The sequence below is a fragment of the Caenorhabditis remanei genome, chromosome IV (assembly GCF_010183535.1).
Source record: "Caenorhabditis remanei strain PX506 chromosome IV, whole genome shotgun sequence".
Lineage (NCBI taxonomy): Eukaryota > Metazoa > Nematoda > Chromadorea > Rhabditida > Rhabditidae > Caenorhabditis > Caenorhabditis remanei.
Genome location: NC_071331.1, coordinates 15,365,940 through 15,380,903, shown reverse-complemented (window position 1 = coordinate 15,380,903; position 14,964 = coordinate 15,365,940). Strand labels below are relative to the sequence as shown.

The following is a 14,964-nucleotide window of genomic DNA, read 5'->3' as shown; positions in this document are numbered from 1 at the left end:
AGTACTGAAAAAAATTCAAAAATTCCCGATTTTTTTGAAAAATATTTCTTAAGAACAATTTTTTGTATGTTTCGAAGGTTGTTGAAAAATATACTTGAGGAAAAATATGAAACATTTTTCAGAAAAAAAATTTTTGGACAAAAAATTGTAGTGAAAAAAGTTCAAACATTCAAATCCGGCCCGACCGGCCCGAATTTTGCAAGTCTGCTGGACACAGTCTCTTATTCTTTGATCCGCGTCTATTGTCAGATGTAAGCTCACTTGAACAGAAACGCCTCTCATGATTGACTTCAGGTTATTAACAACATCAAGACGCTTTTCGAGTGGTTACAAAATCTGGATAGCACAAAACGATCCTATATCACGTATAATCAATTTTTCTGAAAATTCACCTCTGCCCTTTTGTTTCCTTGTTCCCCCTTGATGTTTGGCAGAATTAGTTCATCAAAACTTCATAGCGTCGGATCGGCTTTCTTATCAGGTCAAATGCTATAGATAGCAGGCTAGCTGTTTCCGAAGTGAAAGCAGTCTCTCTCTTTCTTTTTCTCTTTTCCGTAGAAATTCTCACATCGTTTACAATAGCGAACAACTTCGAAATGTCTTCATTCTGATGCTGAAGACGAAGCTGAAGAAGAAGAAGCAGGCGGCCACCGACTAGAATCGGGAAACGATGGAGAGAAGACAAAACGGGTTTAGCGTAAGGCCGGACGATGCTGGTTAGCCTCTCTCTCGGCCTCCCTTTCATTCAAATGTTTCCATCGCTTTTCGTGAATACTTCCCTCCACCCACTTTTGTTACTTCTACAGATTTCTTCATTTATGTACATTCCAAATATTTCAAATTCCTATATTTCATCGGATCATTTTCAACCCCAGAATTCTCAATTTGTGAATAGAAAATAGCAATATAAGATCTTACAAGAAAAAGGTGTGAATCTTTCTAGCCTTCATTCTATTTACTTCAGCTCTCATTCGATGGAAATCTCCTTTCGTTCCAAACGTGTTTCATAGTGTTCCATGTCTACAACTTTAATCGTCCTTCATCCCCCTGTAATCGAATTCTTTGATCCTCTCATAGGATTGAGTCATTTCTAAATGCCAACGAAGATCTCTGCTTTTATTGAATTGCACTTTCAGAAATTACGATATTATTCTATTTTTAGAAGAGAAAAAAGCATTTCAAAACATATGTTGAATCTGTATTCTCTATTCGCAACTACAGTAATTTTCAATCTTCGTTAGTAACTGTAACAATAAAAACGGAAACTAAAACGTTTCCGTTGGGTCTACAAATTCTCCTAATCTTATTTCTTTTTGAGAAATTTATATTTTTCCAACCATATCGACAATAGGAAGATGAAAACTATTTTATAAAGGTTAGCTTGAGATTATTCTTATTGACTCTCACTTTCCAGATTCAGAGCGCATATTCTCTTCTGAAGTTGTAGTTTGAAATCATGTACTCACTTCTGATACAAAAATACACCTTTGAAAACGCTGAAACCCACTTTATCACTACAAACATTTTGCAGGACCCGGAAAGGGAAATCAGTTCAGTTCCCACCTGGAACAGGTCTTTCTGTATAAGAAGACCTGAACATGTTTTCGAAATAAACAATATGATTAGGTGATAAAGTGAAAAAGAGAGAAAGAACAAGGAAGAATTGAAAGAAAACTGAAAAAGGAAATGAGATAATGAACAGTTTCAGTTGCATATAATATGTCTGTTTCTTTGATTTTTAATCATTTCTCATTTATTTTCGTTGTCTTCTTGCAGCTTCTCCTCCTTTCACTTTATCATTTTTGAACCTGTTTTTACCTTCTCTTCTCATCTTTTTCTGTTCCATTGTAACCTTTTCTGTCTACTATGTTTATACTCCCTACGTTTCCTCGTCTCAACTTCATCTAATCCAGTTTTTTGTTTCATCTCCAATCATATCTGTTCAAAAAGAGTGTCAGTTCAAAACGATCTAATCGTTTTTTCTCAACTTCTTTTTCTTTTTTTCTACTGAAAGAGACGTAGATATGCTTTTCCCCATTGACCTATTAATTGTCTAAAATCTCTCAAAATCAAGTACTATTTCTCTTTTAGAAACGGCGGAACGGTCGTTTCGACAAATCAAAAGTTATGAGAGGTTTCATCCGCCTCATTTCATCGTTTTGTACTTTCTCTTACCGGTTTTTTCCTTTTTCGAAAACTGAGATTTGAAATGACCTGGAATGGAATGAGGTCGTTTTTGACACCTCATCATACATCTGGAATGATCCCAAGACGATCGAAAAGAAGAAGAAGAAGAAGTTTAGATGGATTTTCCGAATCGGAAATGTTTATCGTATATTCCAAAAAACTAAAAAACATGTCGTTCTTTAACAGTGCTAATCCGAATATTTTCTTTTCGAGCTCAAAAGTTGAAATAGATGCACTCTAAAACTGTAACTTAGTGTCCTGATTAGTACGCTAGTTCCAGTATCTTATAAGAATGAAGAAAAACGAATACATCATCATTTTTGCTTGTAAAAAATTATACAGAAAGCTCAAACTAGTCTATTTCGACAAAAAAGATAATTGGTAGGAGTTGTGATTAACATGATGTTCATAATCTCTTATCAAGCGATGGAAGTTTAAATTTTTTTATGATATTGTATAATCATGAATACGGTCAAAAAATACATGATGGCCATCACTGGTCACGGCGCCTCTAAATATGAGTCGACGTCAGAAGCAATCCAAAAAAACGACCCAACATTTTTTCAGTAGGTCATTTGTTGCCACACCGACGTTTCTTCTCAGTGATGAAACAACCACTTTATCATTTGATGCCTTTCCCATCACTAATCAATCTCTTGGGTCGGTAGTTCTTTTTTCATTTGGATCTATGAAGTTCTAGAACAGCTTACATAATGAGTCATTGTTGAGAACATTCGATTTTTGCGTATTTCGAAACATCTCGATCACCGGCGTCTTCTTCTGTTCATCTCTTTATACTTCTTATTCTTCTTACTCATTGTATTCTAAGTCTCTTCTTCTTTTCTTCTTTTCCTCATTCTCATCGTTCTGCTCCCAATCCGCTACCATCGGACGTTTTCTCAATTCCTTTCTCTTTTATTTTTCTTTTATTTCTCATTCTTTGAGTCCCGAATCAAAAAGTGAAAAAGGGGTGATGAGATTTGCATGATCGTTTTCATGCTGTCACCTTCTTGTCACTTTCCTTATTTCTAATTCACCTACTGCCCTCATATGCAAATTCATCTCTCTTTCTTCTTTCTTTTTTTTCTATTTGAAACTTTGTTACTGTCAATCCAAAAACCACCCCATTCTCTTTTCCTTTCCCTTTCCTTTTTTCAATTTCTAATCTTTTTCCAATGGCAAATTAATCAATTGAGAACACTTTAATCAGGTTTATATCACCAAATGAACTTTTCGATAACCTTACTGATCATCTAACAGAGCCTGTTTCTTATGTAAGTCTCCTCAATATTGTATACATTTCCGATATGTTTTTCTACACTCTTTTATCTTTCATTTTCACCCCAAGCGAATCGAGTGTAAAAAAGATTGCGCATGGCAGACCGAAGGTGTAAACTCCACACAAAACAAGATAAATTTCATATAAAAACTTTAAGCATTTGACTTTTTGATCCAGAATGTATTAAGGATGATTAAATTGTTTTCCAGATGACGTAGGTAAAGCAGGTTTACGATTTGGCTACAGTAATCCAAACTAGAGGTTTTTTTCAAAAAGCTCTATGAAAACAGCGACTTGACAGTCCCATGCCCTTGAATTATTCCAGAATCAGAAATTTTCCCTTTTCGCACCTTTTGCGTCTCCTGATTTCATGATAAAACTATGATCTTTGCCGGATTCCTCCGTGATATTCTGATTCTATTCTCTTTTCATGATTACAGTCTCCCTCCCCTTTTTTTCTTTATTCATCCTTTCTCATCAGTCATCACCATCGTCCTTCTTCTTCTTCTTTTCTTCTGCTTCTTCGTTTTCTTTTCCATCAGCTAGCAGAAGAAGCGGCAGGCTAACATCGTCTGCCCCCTAGATACCGGTCCATCATCTTCATGAATGCCGCCTTTTTCTGTTTTTGTTTCTTTCGTCTCTTCTTACCGTCATCTCTTTTCTCTTAAACGTACCAATTCACTTAAATCACTCTTTTCTAATTCTTTGTTTTGATGATCCAAAACTTTTCGTTTTCAGTAATTTCTCATTTCTCACAACAATAACCAAATTCCATTTATCGGCGGGTCATGACGGATCGAGCGAATTGCTCAACTTCAACGACGAACTGGCGTCAACCAAAACCTCTTGCCACAGATGTTCTTGAAAAACCAGCTAGGTAAGATATCTGAATAATACACACTACAAAGCATCTCAATTGACAATTTCAATCCCATTTCGTACTTTGACCATAAGAGATAAAGGATCAAACAACAGAATAATGCCATCTAGAGAATGAAGTGGTTTTTCGGAAAGAATCAAAGGAAAACATCACAAAATTGAGGATTCTAGGCTACAATGATTCAGATGAGAATCAGTTCGAATCCTTGTGAAATCGGATTCAAGAAATAATATTTTCTAATAGTTCAACTATGAGTTACTCTATATTTTATAGTTAAACAAAACTTCCATACCATAAAAATGCTGGCCTAAACTTTATAAACTCTCCAAAATTCGAAGAAAGATGTTCGAAAAAGCATCTCAAATAGGTGTTTGTAATGAAAAACAAGAGATGAATCTTGTTTGGTATGATTGAAATCGCATACCGAACAAAAGTGTCACAAATTGATCTATGCTTGCAGAAACCTGAAACCATGACTTGTGGTCTTATCGGGCTTTCATAATGAGGATAGAAACAAAAATTTCATAAAGAATGGTGTCATTGTTTGAATTCAAACTGTTCCGATTCACCAAATCCCATAAATACCTAAGATTTGTGCCATTCCAATTCGTCCTTCGTCTGCAACTTTCTCCGATTCCAAAGCCCTTCGTTTTACCGTAAATGACACCTTTATTCCGTAGAAACTTGTCCCTCTTTTTCTCTCTGCGTCTCTGTATGGACCTGTTTCCGTCGTCGTCGTCCGATGACCATCCGAATGGATTTGGCATAAGGCGAATCATAACGTGACGTCGATGTATTACGCATTCTAGAACTGTTTGGCTTTCGAATTGAGAAAAAAGCTGAGTTAGAGAACAACTATCGATTGAAAAATGACGGGTAATTATATACAAAAAAGAAGGAAATACCATCTGTAATTCAACCAAGTAGATTGAGTATTGCAGGTTGCTTCCCAAAATGAAACTAGAAGAACTAGTGACAGTAATGCTATTAACAGTTGCTGCAATTGATCAATATCTTCCAATTGGTTTGGTTCTTGCTGGAGTCCTTCTTGTATATATTACGGTTGTTCATGGAGATTTTATTTATAGAAGTTATCTGACACTTAATAGAGATTTGACGTAAGTGGAATCAATTGAATGTTTGGAACTGAATTTATTATTGTTTTCAGAGGATTGGCATTGATTATTGATGTGAAAATCGACCTGTGGCTGAGGTTGCACAAAAATAAAGGAATTCATGAGTTATTTTTGGATATTGTTAGAAAGTAGGCAATGACCTACAAAGCTTGATAGATGAATAAAAACACAATTTCAGGTATCCAAACAAACCAGCAATGATTGACATTGAGAAAGAAACAACTGAAACTTTTGAGGAGTTCAATGCTCATTGTAACAGATATGCTAACTATTTCCAGGTAGATTTCGGGATTCAATTCATGTTTCATATGTGAAATTCAAACTACTCTCTTTCAGGGACTCGGTTACCGATCCGGAGATGTCGTCGCTCTTTACATGGAGAATTCAGTAGAATTCGTTGCTGCCTGGATGGGTCTTGCAAAGATCGGAGTAGTTACTGCATGGATCAATTCGAATTTGAAAAGAGAACAACTTGTTCATTGTATAACTGCCAGTAAAACGAAAGCTATTATTACAAGTGTCACACTGCAGAACAGTGAGTTTCACACTTTTCATTTTGAGAACTGAAATACATTTTCAGTGTTAATTGATGCCATCGATCAGAAGTTATTCAAAGTAGATGGTATTGATGTTTATTCAGTTGGAGAACCAAAGAAGAATTCTGGTTTCAAGAATCTTCAGAAAAAGCTGGATGCTCAAGCGATATCCGAACCAAAGACATTAGATACAGTTGACTTCAAAAGTATTATTTTTTATTTGAAATACCAAATCTAAAATCTTGATTTTTCAGGTGTTCTTTGTTTTATCTATACAAGTGGAACAACGGGAATGCCAAAGGCTGCCGTAATGAAGCACTTCAGATACTACTCGATTGCTGTCGGAGCAGCCAAGTCATTCGGAATTCGGTCATCTGATCGAATGTATGTTTCCATGCCTATCTATCATACAGCTGCTGGAATCCTCGGAGTTGGACAAGCTCTTTTAGGAGGATCATCTTGTGTCATCAGAAAGAAGTTCTCAGCCAGCAACTTTTGGAGAGACTGTGTCAAATACGACTGTACTGTTTCGCAATACATCGGAGAGATTTGTCGGTATCTTCTCGCTCAACCTGTTGTTAAAGAGGAATCCGTTCATAGTGAGTGCTATCGCAACAATAATTATTTTGAAAATGTTTGATTTTTTCAGGAATGCGACTTTTGGTTGGAAATGGTCTTCGTGCTGAAATCTGGCAACCATTTGTCGATCGTTTCCGCGTTCGAATCGGAGAATTATATGGATCTACAGAAGGAACATCTTCTCTTGGTAACCTAGAATTTTAGTCTGAAAATCTAGTTTTTTGGGTTTTCAGTTAACATTGATGGTCACGTAGGGGCTTGTGGATTCTTGCCGATTTCTCCATTGACAAAGAAAATGCATCCGGTTAGATTGATTAAAGTTGACGATGTAACCGGAGAAGCTATCCGAACTGCAGATGGATTGTGTATTGCATGTAATCCTGGAGAATCTGGTGCAATGGTTTCTACTATCAGAAAGAATAACCCACTGCTTCAGTTTGAGGGATATTTGAATAAGAAAGAGACAAATAAGAAGATTATTCGAGATGTTTTTGCTAAAGGAGATAGTTGTTTCCTCACTGGAGATCTTCTCCATTGGGATCGATTGGGATATGTTTACTTCAAAGATCGTACTGGTGATACTTTCCGTTGGAAGGGAGAGAACGTATCGACTACGGAAGTTGAGGCCATTCTTCATCCAATCACTGGATTGTCAGATGCAACAGTTTATGGAGTTGAAGTGCCGAAACGCGAAGGAAGAGTTGGAATGGCTTCAGTGGTACGAGCAGTTTCGAAAGAAGAAAATGAGAGTGAATTCGTTCAAAGAGTAGGCGCAAGACTTTCATCATCTCTTACGAGTTACGCGATTCCACAATTCATTCGAATTTGTCAAGATGTTGAAAAAACAGGTGAGATATTAGTGGCTACTTCAGTGATGATTACTCAGTTGTATTTTTTCAGGAACATTCAAACTGGTCAAAACAAATCTGCAGCGTATTGGAATCACGGATATTCCATCTGATTCCATCTACATCTTCAACTCTGAAAACCGTATATTCGTACCGTTCGACAACGACTTGAGGTGTAAAGTGTCGCTAGGCAGTTATCCATTTTAATTTATAAAGTCACTATTCATTTTGCCCCGTTTCACTGTGTAATTTCCGCCATTTCTTACCGGTTCCTTTCCCATTACTTTCTTTTTCTCTCTCCGTCTTTCTAACACTCTCAGTATTTAGAACCTTGTCAGCTCATTCCTCTTGAAAAACGGGGTATCAAAACCCTGAAAGCAGTGCTTTATCAATTTCCTGTTGTTTTCTTTATTTTATGCTAACAACTTCCCGTAACTTATTAATTTTATCATATGAACTATTGCTTGTTTCAAATTTTCTTCGCTAGTCTTTCGTGCATTCTCATAAAGCTCACTGTTGTCTTTCCTTTGTGATTTTTCAGAACAAAACATGTCTTATTATATATTAAACCACAATTCTACATAAAGCAAGTATCACAAGAAACCCATAAACAATGTAATATTACTCCGAGCTCATTCAATTATTCTTTTTCTTTTCAGCTCTTCTCTCGCTTCCTTAATTTCACTTAACAGCTCTGATTTGGCTTCAGCGCAATCGTTGAATGTGGCAACTCCGTAGATGACGTTGAACGCGGCATAAATCTAAAAAGCCAACTTTTTTTTTTTCATTCATATCCCATAATGTGCGGAAAGAAAAAAAGAGCATTAGCTTGAAATGCCATCTTAGATTTAAGAAGAGGGACCGAAAAATTGAAAAACTTACTGCTAGGAAGAATACTGCAAGTAAGGGCGCCTGAAATTCAAACTTTGTTTTTTAAAATGTTGAGTAACCCGACTTACGTAGTAAACCAAATTATGTGCACATTCAGGAAGATATGACAATATGGGAACAACCTCCGTGTATGCGAGAAGCCACACTAAAACAAGAAGAATAACATGCGCTGAGTAGATTACCAATTGAGATGCCATTCTGAAACGACTGATTTCTTTCTGATAGTTTACTATTTATCGATTACATACATAAGATTTATCAACCTATTTCAAAAGTTTTATCAAAAATTGAAATTTTCACTTCTTTGACGTCGATTACACAGAAAATTTCCACATAACTAGAGTTTTCTCGTCCGCGGCCACCAGGGCCTTGAGTTAGATGTGCAGGTGATACGGTGGCACTTGTTTCGGCTGTGTCCGTCTCTGCAGAAAATATTCTCATTTTTGCTTGAATCCTAAAAACTTTCTTTGACTTTTTTCAACTAAATTCAAGCTTTTTTGATATTTTTAGCGTTTGCAGGCTGTAAATGAATAATTCCGTCGTTATTTGATCTATTCCGTCATTATTTGATCTATTTCACTACTCTTAATCTGTGAATTTTGAATTTTTGATTGTCGTTGATTTTTTGTCCGTTTTAATTATTTTATATCAAGATTTCTGATTTTCAGGTAATATGGGAAAGCCGAAGGGACTCTGCACGGCTCGCAAGCTCAAGACCCATCGTCAAGAGCAACGATGGAACGATAAGAGATACAAGAAGGCTCACATCGGAACTCGCTGGAAGTCTAACCCATTCGGAGGAGCCTCCCACGCTAAGGGAATCGTTCTCGAGAAGATGTGAGTGTTGATTTCAATTTAAATATTACTAGAACGTTTGATTTAGATAAAATATTTAAAATTTTCAGCGGTGTTGAAGCTAAGCAGCCGAACTCTGCTATTCGCAAGTGCGTTCGTGTCCAGCTCATCAAGAACGGAAAGAAGATCACCGCTTTCGTCCCAAATGACGGTTGCTTGAACTTTGTTGAAGTAAGTCTGAATTAATTTTGTAAACATACATAAAACGAGGTCCAGAGTCACCTTTGAGAATAAGTATCTTTTTGGTGCTAGGATAACTCGAAAATAAAATAGGGACTTTATGCAAACAGTTCTTGCGTTTGGCTCATCTGTTTCACCTCCGTTTCTGACAATTTTCACAATATTAATTAATTAGAAAAAATACTCTAATTTATTATTTTAGGAAAACGACGAGGTCCTCGTATCTGGTTTCGGACGATCCGGTCACGCCGTCGGAGATATTCCCGGAGTTCGTTTCAAGATCGTGAAGGTTGCCAACACCTCCCTCATCGCCCTGTTCAAGGGAAAGAAGGAGAGACCACGTTCGTAAATGTTTGTTGTTCTTGTTTTTCGACATAAAGTTGTTGGGGTTAACCCAAATGATTTATTCTCATCACATCATATGAAATTACATTACATCTAATACATCGGCGACACGAGATTTTAATTGAACTATCAACGTGGAGTTTGAGCGTGTAGATGGAAACGTTCCGTCTAGCTTCAAAACAAACATTCGTAGTTTTACTTACGAAGATGTGGTCATTATTCTTTCTTGCTTATTGTTTCATTGCTGTTCATGGAAGAAAATTTGTTCTGCTTGACCCTGATGATCCTGAACTCGAGAAAAGTGCTTCTAATATTACGGTACGCATGGGTATTGCCATGATGATTTTTTTTGGTACCAATTATTTTCATTAAAACACGTTATAGCCGAAAATTAGGAAGAATTTTCAAAAAAAAGTTAGACAACTGGAGAAACACGAATATCTAGTTTTTGAGTATAATATGTTTGAATGAAATCAGGAACAGAAATAATCGCTGGTTCTGAAGAAGCGATGGTGTTCGTTAATATCGAGTGCCAGTTTATGTTGCACAGAATCTAGAAAAACCAAAAGATAACCAAAGTTTCTACACAGGACCTGGAAATACGAAGCAGATCTATTAAAATGGCAAAGTTCCGAAAGTGGTTGAAATATGACGTTGACTGTGAATTCATATCCAGAGCAGATCTAGAAGTAAAAATATCTCAGGGGAGATGCCCATTTGAGCCTAAAATTGAAAAAACGTGAGTGAAATTGGCTGAATAAATAGGATCATCAATACTTCAGAACGACTACTACGAAGGAACCGAAAAGTTTATTTTTCAAACGAAAAAGGAAACCTATTATAAAAGAAGATAAAAGTATATTTTCCCATAATAATAAAGAGACGGTTGTTCGAGCAATTGTTGGTGAGCAGTTTCCCTGAGGAATAATTGTGAAAATAGTATTTCAAGGGAATAACAAGATGCAAGATATTGATTGGACTCCGACAAGCTTCCCAGATTTAGATTTGATCGATGGTTCTATGGTTACATTCAAATGTGATGAAGAGAACCGAAAAAGGAATAGAAAAAAGAATGAAGAAGTTTCCGTTTAACCTATTATATTTTTGATATTGAAACGTTCAGATTGAGTTCATTGAGTGGTTTGTTAACGGGAAAAGAATACAACCCAGCTGGTTCGATTGGAGAGTTTCTGTTTCGACGGATGGAAAACTGGGTCAGATACATATACATTTTAGTTTTGGAATACATCTTATTTGTAGGCATTTGGCCGATTGGAGTAGGTGACAGTGGACATTTCGAATGTTTGTCTAATGGACAGCTCAGAGCGTCTGTAACTGTGAACGTTGTTTCAGTTTCAGTAAGTGTATCATTATAGTTTTCATTTAAGCCGAGCTTCCAGAATGTTCTTATCAAAGGGCTCATGAATTATTTGTTCGTTTGTGCAGTCTTTTCAATTGTTACCATTTCGTTGGGATGTCTTCTTGGAAATCGTAATCAGGAGATAAAAGATGTAGAAGTCGATCGAATGGAGGAGTTTCTCTCTGAAAATGTTTTCAAAACCGATCAGATGGCAAAAGTTTCTGACCTAAATATTCTTGGAAACAAAATGAGTTTTTTAGGAAAAAGTTGCTAAAATAATAGAGCAACAAAACGTCGTCGATGAGAGACAACTTCTTGAAAACAAGGCGAAAAGTAATCGGTCGGCCATCATGATATTGCTCCAAAACCCAAAGAGAGAGAATCTGAAAAAGAAAAAAACGGAAGCGGACTCAACCAAGTAATTTTTATCTTATTTATACATTCTTCTCATATTTCTGTAAAGCCGGACTATTTCAGTCCTACCGCATCTACCGGTACGATAACAGAAGGAGTTGTTACGACTGAAGAAGGGACAGCAACGAAAGGATCTTCTGATACGAATGTAATAACTACGAATACAACAGCCACAACAACAAATAAAACGAATGACACTGATGTTGGAACTACAGTTACAAAAACTGTAGAAGAAGAAGATGTTAAGGATGGAAAAGAAGAGCAAGGAGGCGATTCTGATGAAGATGACGATGACGTGGAAACGGATACAACTTCAAAAGGCTCAACAGCAACAGGCAAAGCTTCGAAAGGAAAAGGGAAGAAGAAAAAAGCAACGAAAGGAAACAAAAATACAAAAAAGAATAAGAAGAAGAATACCGGAAAAGGGAAGAAAAATAGGAAGGGATCGAAAGGTTCGAACACGAAAGGAACTGGAAAAGGACCCAATAAAAATACAAAAAATAAGGCGGTTGCGAAACCAGCGAAAAAGAAAAAGTGATTACTGTATTCGAATAAAATCTTATTCTTCCATCAATTTTTTGCCGTTGTTCTGATATCTGGAACCATTGAAACATCCCTTCCGGTGTCTTCTTATTCCCCCTGCCCGCTATTTATCCAAGTATAAATCTGAAAATCCAGGAAAAATTAATACAATTTTTTCCGAATTAAATTCCCACCAATGGGAATGTTCATGATGAAATGAAAGGTTGCTCTGACAACGCCAAGAATTTAGACTTTTCGCACCAAAGAGCAGATATCGTGTGATCGAAGAGGAAGAGAGTCTAGAAAATGTGTGGGAATCATATGAAGAGCTTACTTGAACTTTTGGTAAAATTATTTTCAGTTTTTCCCATTTTCAGTTTCGAGATATCTTCTCAAATTGAGTTCCTCTTGTTTGTCATAAAGTTATATTAAGAATTATTCATGTCTCTCTCCTTGGTTTTGTTTACGACGCACAAATCTGATTTTTTTTCTCTTCTCCCAACAATTTAGTAACCAATTGATTCATGATGGTTGACTTTGAGGATTTCACGGCTATCGTAATCATTCTGACTTGGAAGTTTCACTAGTTTCATCTTTTGTGCTTTGTGTGTCTCTTATCCATCGGAAATCCATGAAAATTGATCTCTACAAACCTGACCAAATAATTTTTGTTTCGCTCCGCCCAATATTTTAGCTTCGGCTCCATGGCTACCGAGGGAAATTGCTGTGTTTCCGGCTTCTGACACTGATGTTTGCCGCTCCTTTCGTATTTTTATTCGGCTCTTTTTTGTCAATAAAATGCATTTTCTTTTTATTATAGAAACTCGTCTTCATATTGTTTATTTACAGATGAGATCGAAACTTGCGCTCATTTTGATCTTTCTATCACTTGTTATGTTATCATTGGCTGACCACAGCTCGGAATCATCTGACGACGATCATTCAAGCAAAGAAGATCACTCGGGAGACGATCCAGAAGATGGGAAGACTGAAGAGGATTCTGGAAAAAATAAAGAGAAGGAAAAGAATAAGAAAGAAGATAAGAATAAGGACAAGCACGAAGAGGCTAACTATGACGATGATGAAGACTCAAAACTGAATACGTGGGACATTGATGCGGCTTTTGTTGGAACTGAACCAACGAAGAAACCAGGAGAAGTCGATAATTCCGAGAAGACAACTGTCGAACCACTGGGTGGATTATTCACTCCTGGGCCATCCAGCTTTTGGAATGAAGTATTTGGAAATGGCGGATCCGGAGGAAAATCCGATAGCTCTGCAACTAGTGCGCCTGCCGAGACCACTGAAACTCCAGAAGAGGATTCTGAGAATGATAACGGAGGATCACCGCAAGGACATGAGGGATCTCATGGTACGGTCAGTGGAAATCCATTCTATCCATATCCTCGTCCAGTTGATGTCTGGGATCGTCTCATCGTTCTCGCTGCTTTTCCAATTTGTTTCTTCGCTCTCATGCTCAAAGCAGAAATGTTTCGTTGAGTTTTGAACTTTTCTAATCAAAATTTCTTTTTCTTTTGATTGATAATGAAAACTGAAATAAACTGTGTTGATAAGTGAACTTGAGCCTTGTTTATAATGAAGTACTGTATTTGTTTCAAAATTTCAGATTATGATGAAAAGAGAAATCGAAAGTTATATCACGAGATGACCGGAAATGAAACAAAAAGAGTCTTGATGAGTTTCATCATGTGTTTCGGGCAAACACTTCAAGTTATGAAACTTTTCGAAGAAATCAATTTTAGAAGAGAAACAAACGAATTTATAGCGAAACAGAAAGGGTCGGTACTGTGTTTTCGTGCCGAGGGTGTGGAAAATGATCGAATTCTCGAGGTGTTTACGATACTCGAATACTTCCGATGATAGGCTTTCAACTGTTAAATAAAACCCTTCCGCCGACCTTCACACTTTGATAAAATCACATAAACACTGTATTAAAGAATCAATACATTTATACAAACTCAATTATTATTACACAATGGACATACATTCTTAGTTTAACAGAACTGAACAACGTAGGTGGCGGTTGCTTGGCATGTGAAAGTGGAAGATCCATCATCATAAGCATAGGAATAAGCAGTTGGACAAGCATCTTTGAACATCTGTGCAGTGGCCGAACGATGACATTTGTCTGGAGTTCCGTAGGCTCCGCGGCAACATTCTTGGTCGGTGTTGTATCCAAGACATCCAGATTTACAGGCGACAGTATTTCCATTGTGTCCTTTGACGGCAAGAGCAGCTGGACATTCAGCATTAATATCCTTCACACATCCTCCAGCACGCTTGCAGCCAGATCCACCATATGGGTCAATCAGAACTGGGAGATTGTATCCATCGACCAAAGAGACATCATAGAAATCTTGTCCTCCCCAGGCTTTTAGTGTGAATTCAGCAAGAGATGCTGGTGGAACTCCTCCGGCTCCGTTGCATTGTTCAGAGTTCTGAAAATCAAAATAGTAATTTCCATTTTTACATTTTCATTCTATTCTTACTCTGCAGAATCCAGTCTCGCAGTTGAAGTTTCCATCACATCCAGTTCGGGCCCAAACACGTCCAGCAGTCCATGCATCGTCTACTTGAATATCTCGGGATTGACCTGCATCCAGTCTAAAACCTCCTCCAGCTGGATTTCCGGGTCCGAGAATTCCTGGCCAAATGGTGAATGGGCACTTATTGTAGATGGTTATTTTGCGAGATTCCGCAGCAATTGTCAGAATAAGGAGGGCAACTGAGAGCTTGACGAGGGCCATTACTGGAATAAAATGAAATCAGAGATCATGAAAAAGAGAAAAGTGGTGAGCGGAAGAAACTAAACTGATACCATTTCCGTCGAACTGTCGCACTTTTATACTATTCGGAACGACTTAACTTGCACAATATACCCTATTCTTATCAGTTTTGAATTGACGTTTTTTGGTTTCATTCCTCCCAAAC

The 14,964-nt window shown here is 37.1% G+C and overlaps 6 protein-coding genes across 6 annotated transcripts; 4 read left to right on the top strand and 2 right to left on the bottom strand.

Moving 5' to 3' along the window:
* Nucleotides 1–4,254: 4,254 nt before the first annotated feature.
* Nucleotides 4,255–7,652, top strand: GCK72_014299 (uncharacterized protein; the record flags this gene model as incomplete). The annotated part of the gene is made up of 10 exons (XM_003100748.2): nucleotides 4,255–4,343; nucleotides 5,288–5,464; nucleotides 5,515–5,610; nucleotides 5,661–5,760; nucleotides 5,819–6,017; nucleotides 6,063–6,224; nucleotides 6,273–6,617; nucleotides 6,668–6,784; nucleotides 6,831–7,445; nucleotides 7,498–7,652. 10 exons carry the CDS (start codon nucleotides 4,255–4,257, stop codon nucleotides 7,650–7,652), a joined length of 2,055 nt encoding a protein of 684 aa, XP_003100796.1.
* Nucleotides 7,653–8,077: 425 nt separating this feature from the next.
* Nucleotides 8,078–8,533, bottom strand: GCK72_014298 (uncharacterized protein; the record flags this gene model as incomplete). The annotated part of the gene is made up of 3 exons (XM_003100760.1): nucleotides 8,078–8,206; nucleotides 8,328–8,357; nucleotides 8,405–8,533. 3 exons carry the CDS (start codon nucleotides 8,531–8,533, stop codon nucleotides 8,078–8,080), a joined length of 288 nt encoding a protein of 95 aa, XP_003100808.1.
* A 476-nt stretch (nucleotides 8,534–9,009) lies between these two features.
* GCK72_014297 (uncharacterized protein) lies at nucleotides 9,010–9,720 on the top strand (the record flags this gene model as incomplete). The annotated part of the gene is made up of 3 exons (XM_003089146.1): nucleotides 9,010–9,173; nucleotides 9,242–9,362; nucleotides 9,574–9,720. 3 exons carry the CDS (start codon nucleotides 9,010–9,012, stop codon nucleotides 9,718–9,720), a joined length of 432 nt encoding a protein of 143 aa, XP_003089194.1.
* A 616-nt stretch (nucleotides 9,721–10,336) lies between these two features.
* Nucleotides 10,337–12,028, top strand: GCK72_014296 (uncharacterized protein; the record flags this gene model as incomplete). The annotated part of the gene is made up of 8 exons (XM_003089147.2): nucleotides 10,337–10,455; nucleotides 10,499–10,620; nucleotides 10,666–10,796; nucleotides 10,840–10,930; nucleotides 10,977–11,074; nucleotides 11,117–11,293; nucleotides 11,337–11,494; nucleotides 11,554–12,028. 8 exons carry the CDS (start codon nucleotides 10,337–10,339, stop codon nucleotides 12,026–12,028), a joined length of 1,371 nt encoding a protein of 456 aa, XP_003089195.2.
* Nucleotides 12,029–12,861: 833 nt separating this feature from the next.
* On the top strand, nucleotides 12,862–13,512 carry GCK72_014295 (uncharacterized protein; the record flags this gene model as incomplete). Its single annotated transcript, XM_003089145.2, has 1 exon — nucleotides 12,862–13,512. The coding sequence occupies one exon, from the start codon at nucleotides 12,862–12,864 to the stop codon at nucleotides 13,510–13,512; it is 651 nt and encodes a 216-aa protein (XP_003089193.2).
* Nucleotides 13,513–14,027: 515 nt separating this feature from the next.
* On the bottom strand, nucleotides 14,028–14,780 carry GCK72_014294 (uncharacterized protein; the record flags this gene model as incomplete). The annotated part of the gene is made up of 2 exons (XM_003089144.2): nucleotides 14,028–14,471; nucleotides 14,523–14,780. 2 exons carry the CDS (start codon nucleotides 14,778–14,780, stop codon nucleotides 14,028–14,030), a joined length of 702 nt encoding a protein of 233 aa, XP_003089192.2.
* Between the last annotated feature and the right edge of the window lie 184 nt (nucleotides 14,781–14,964).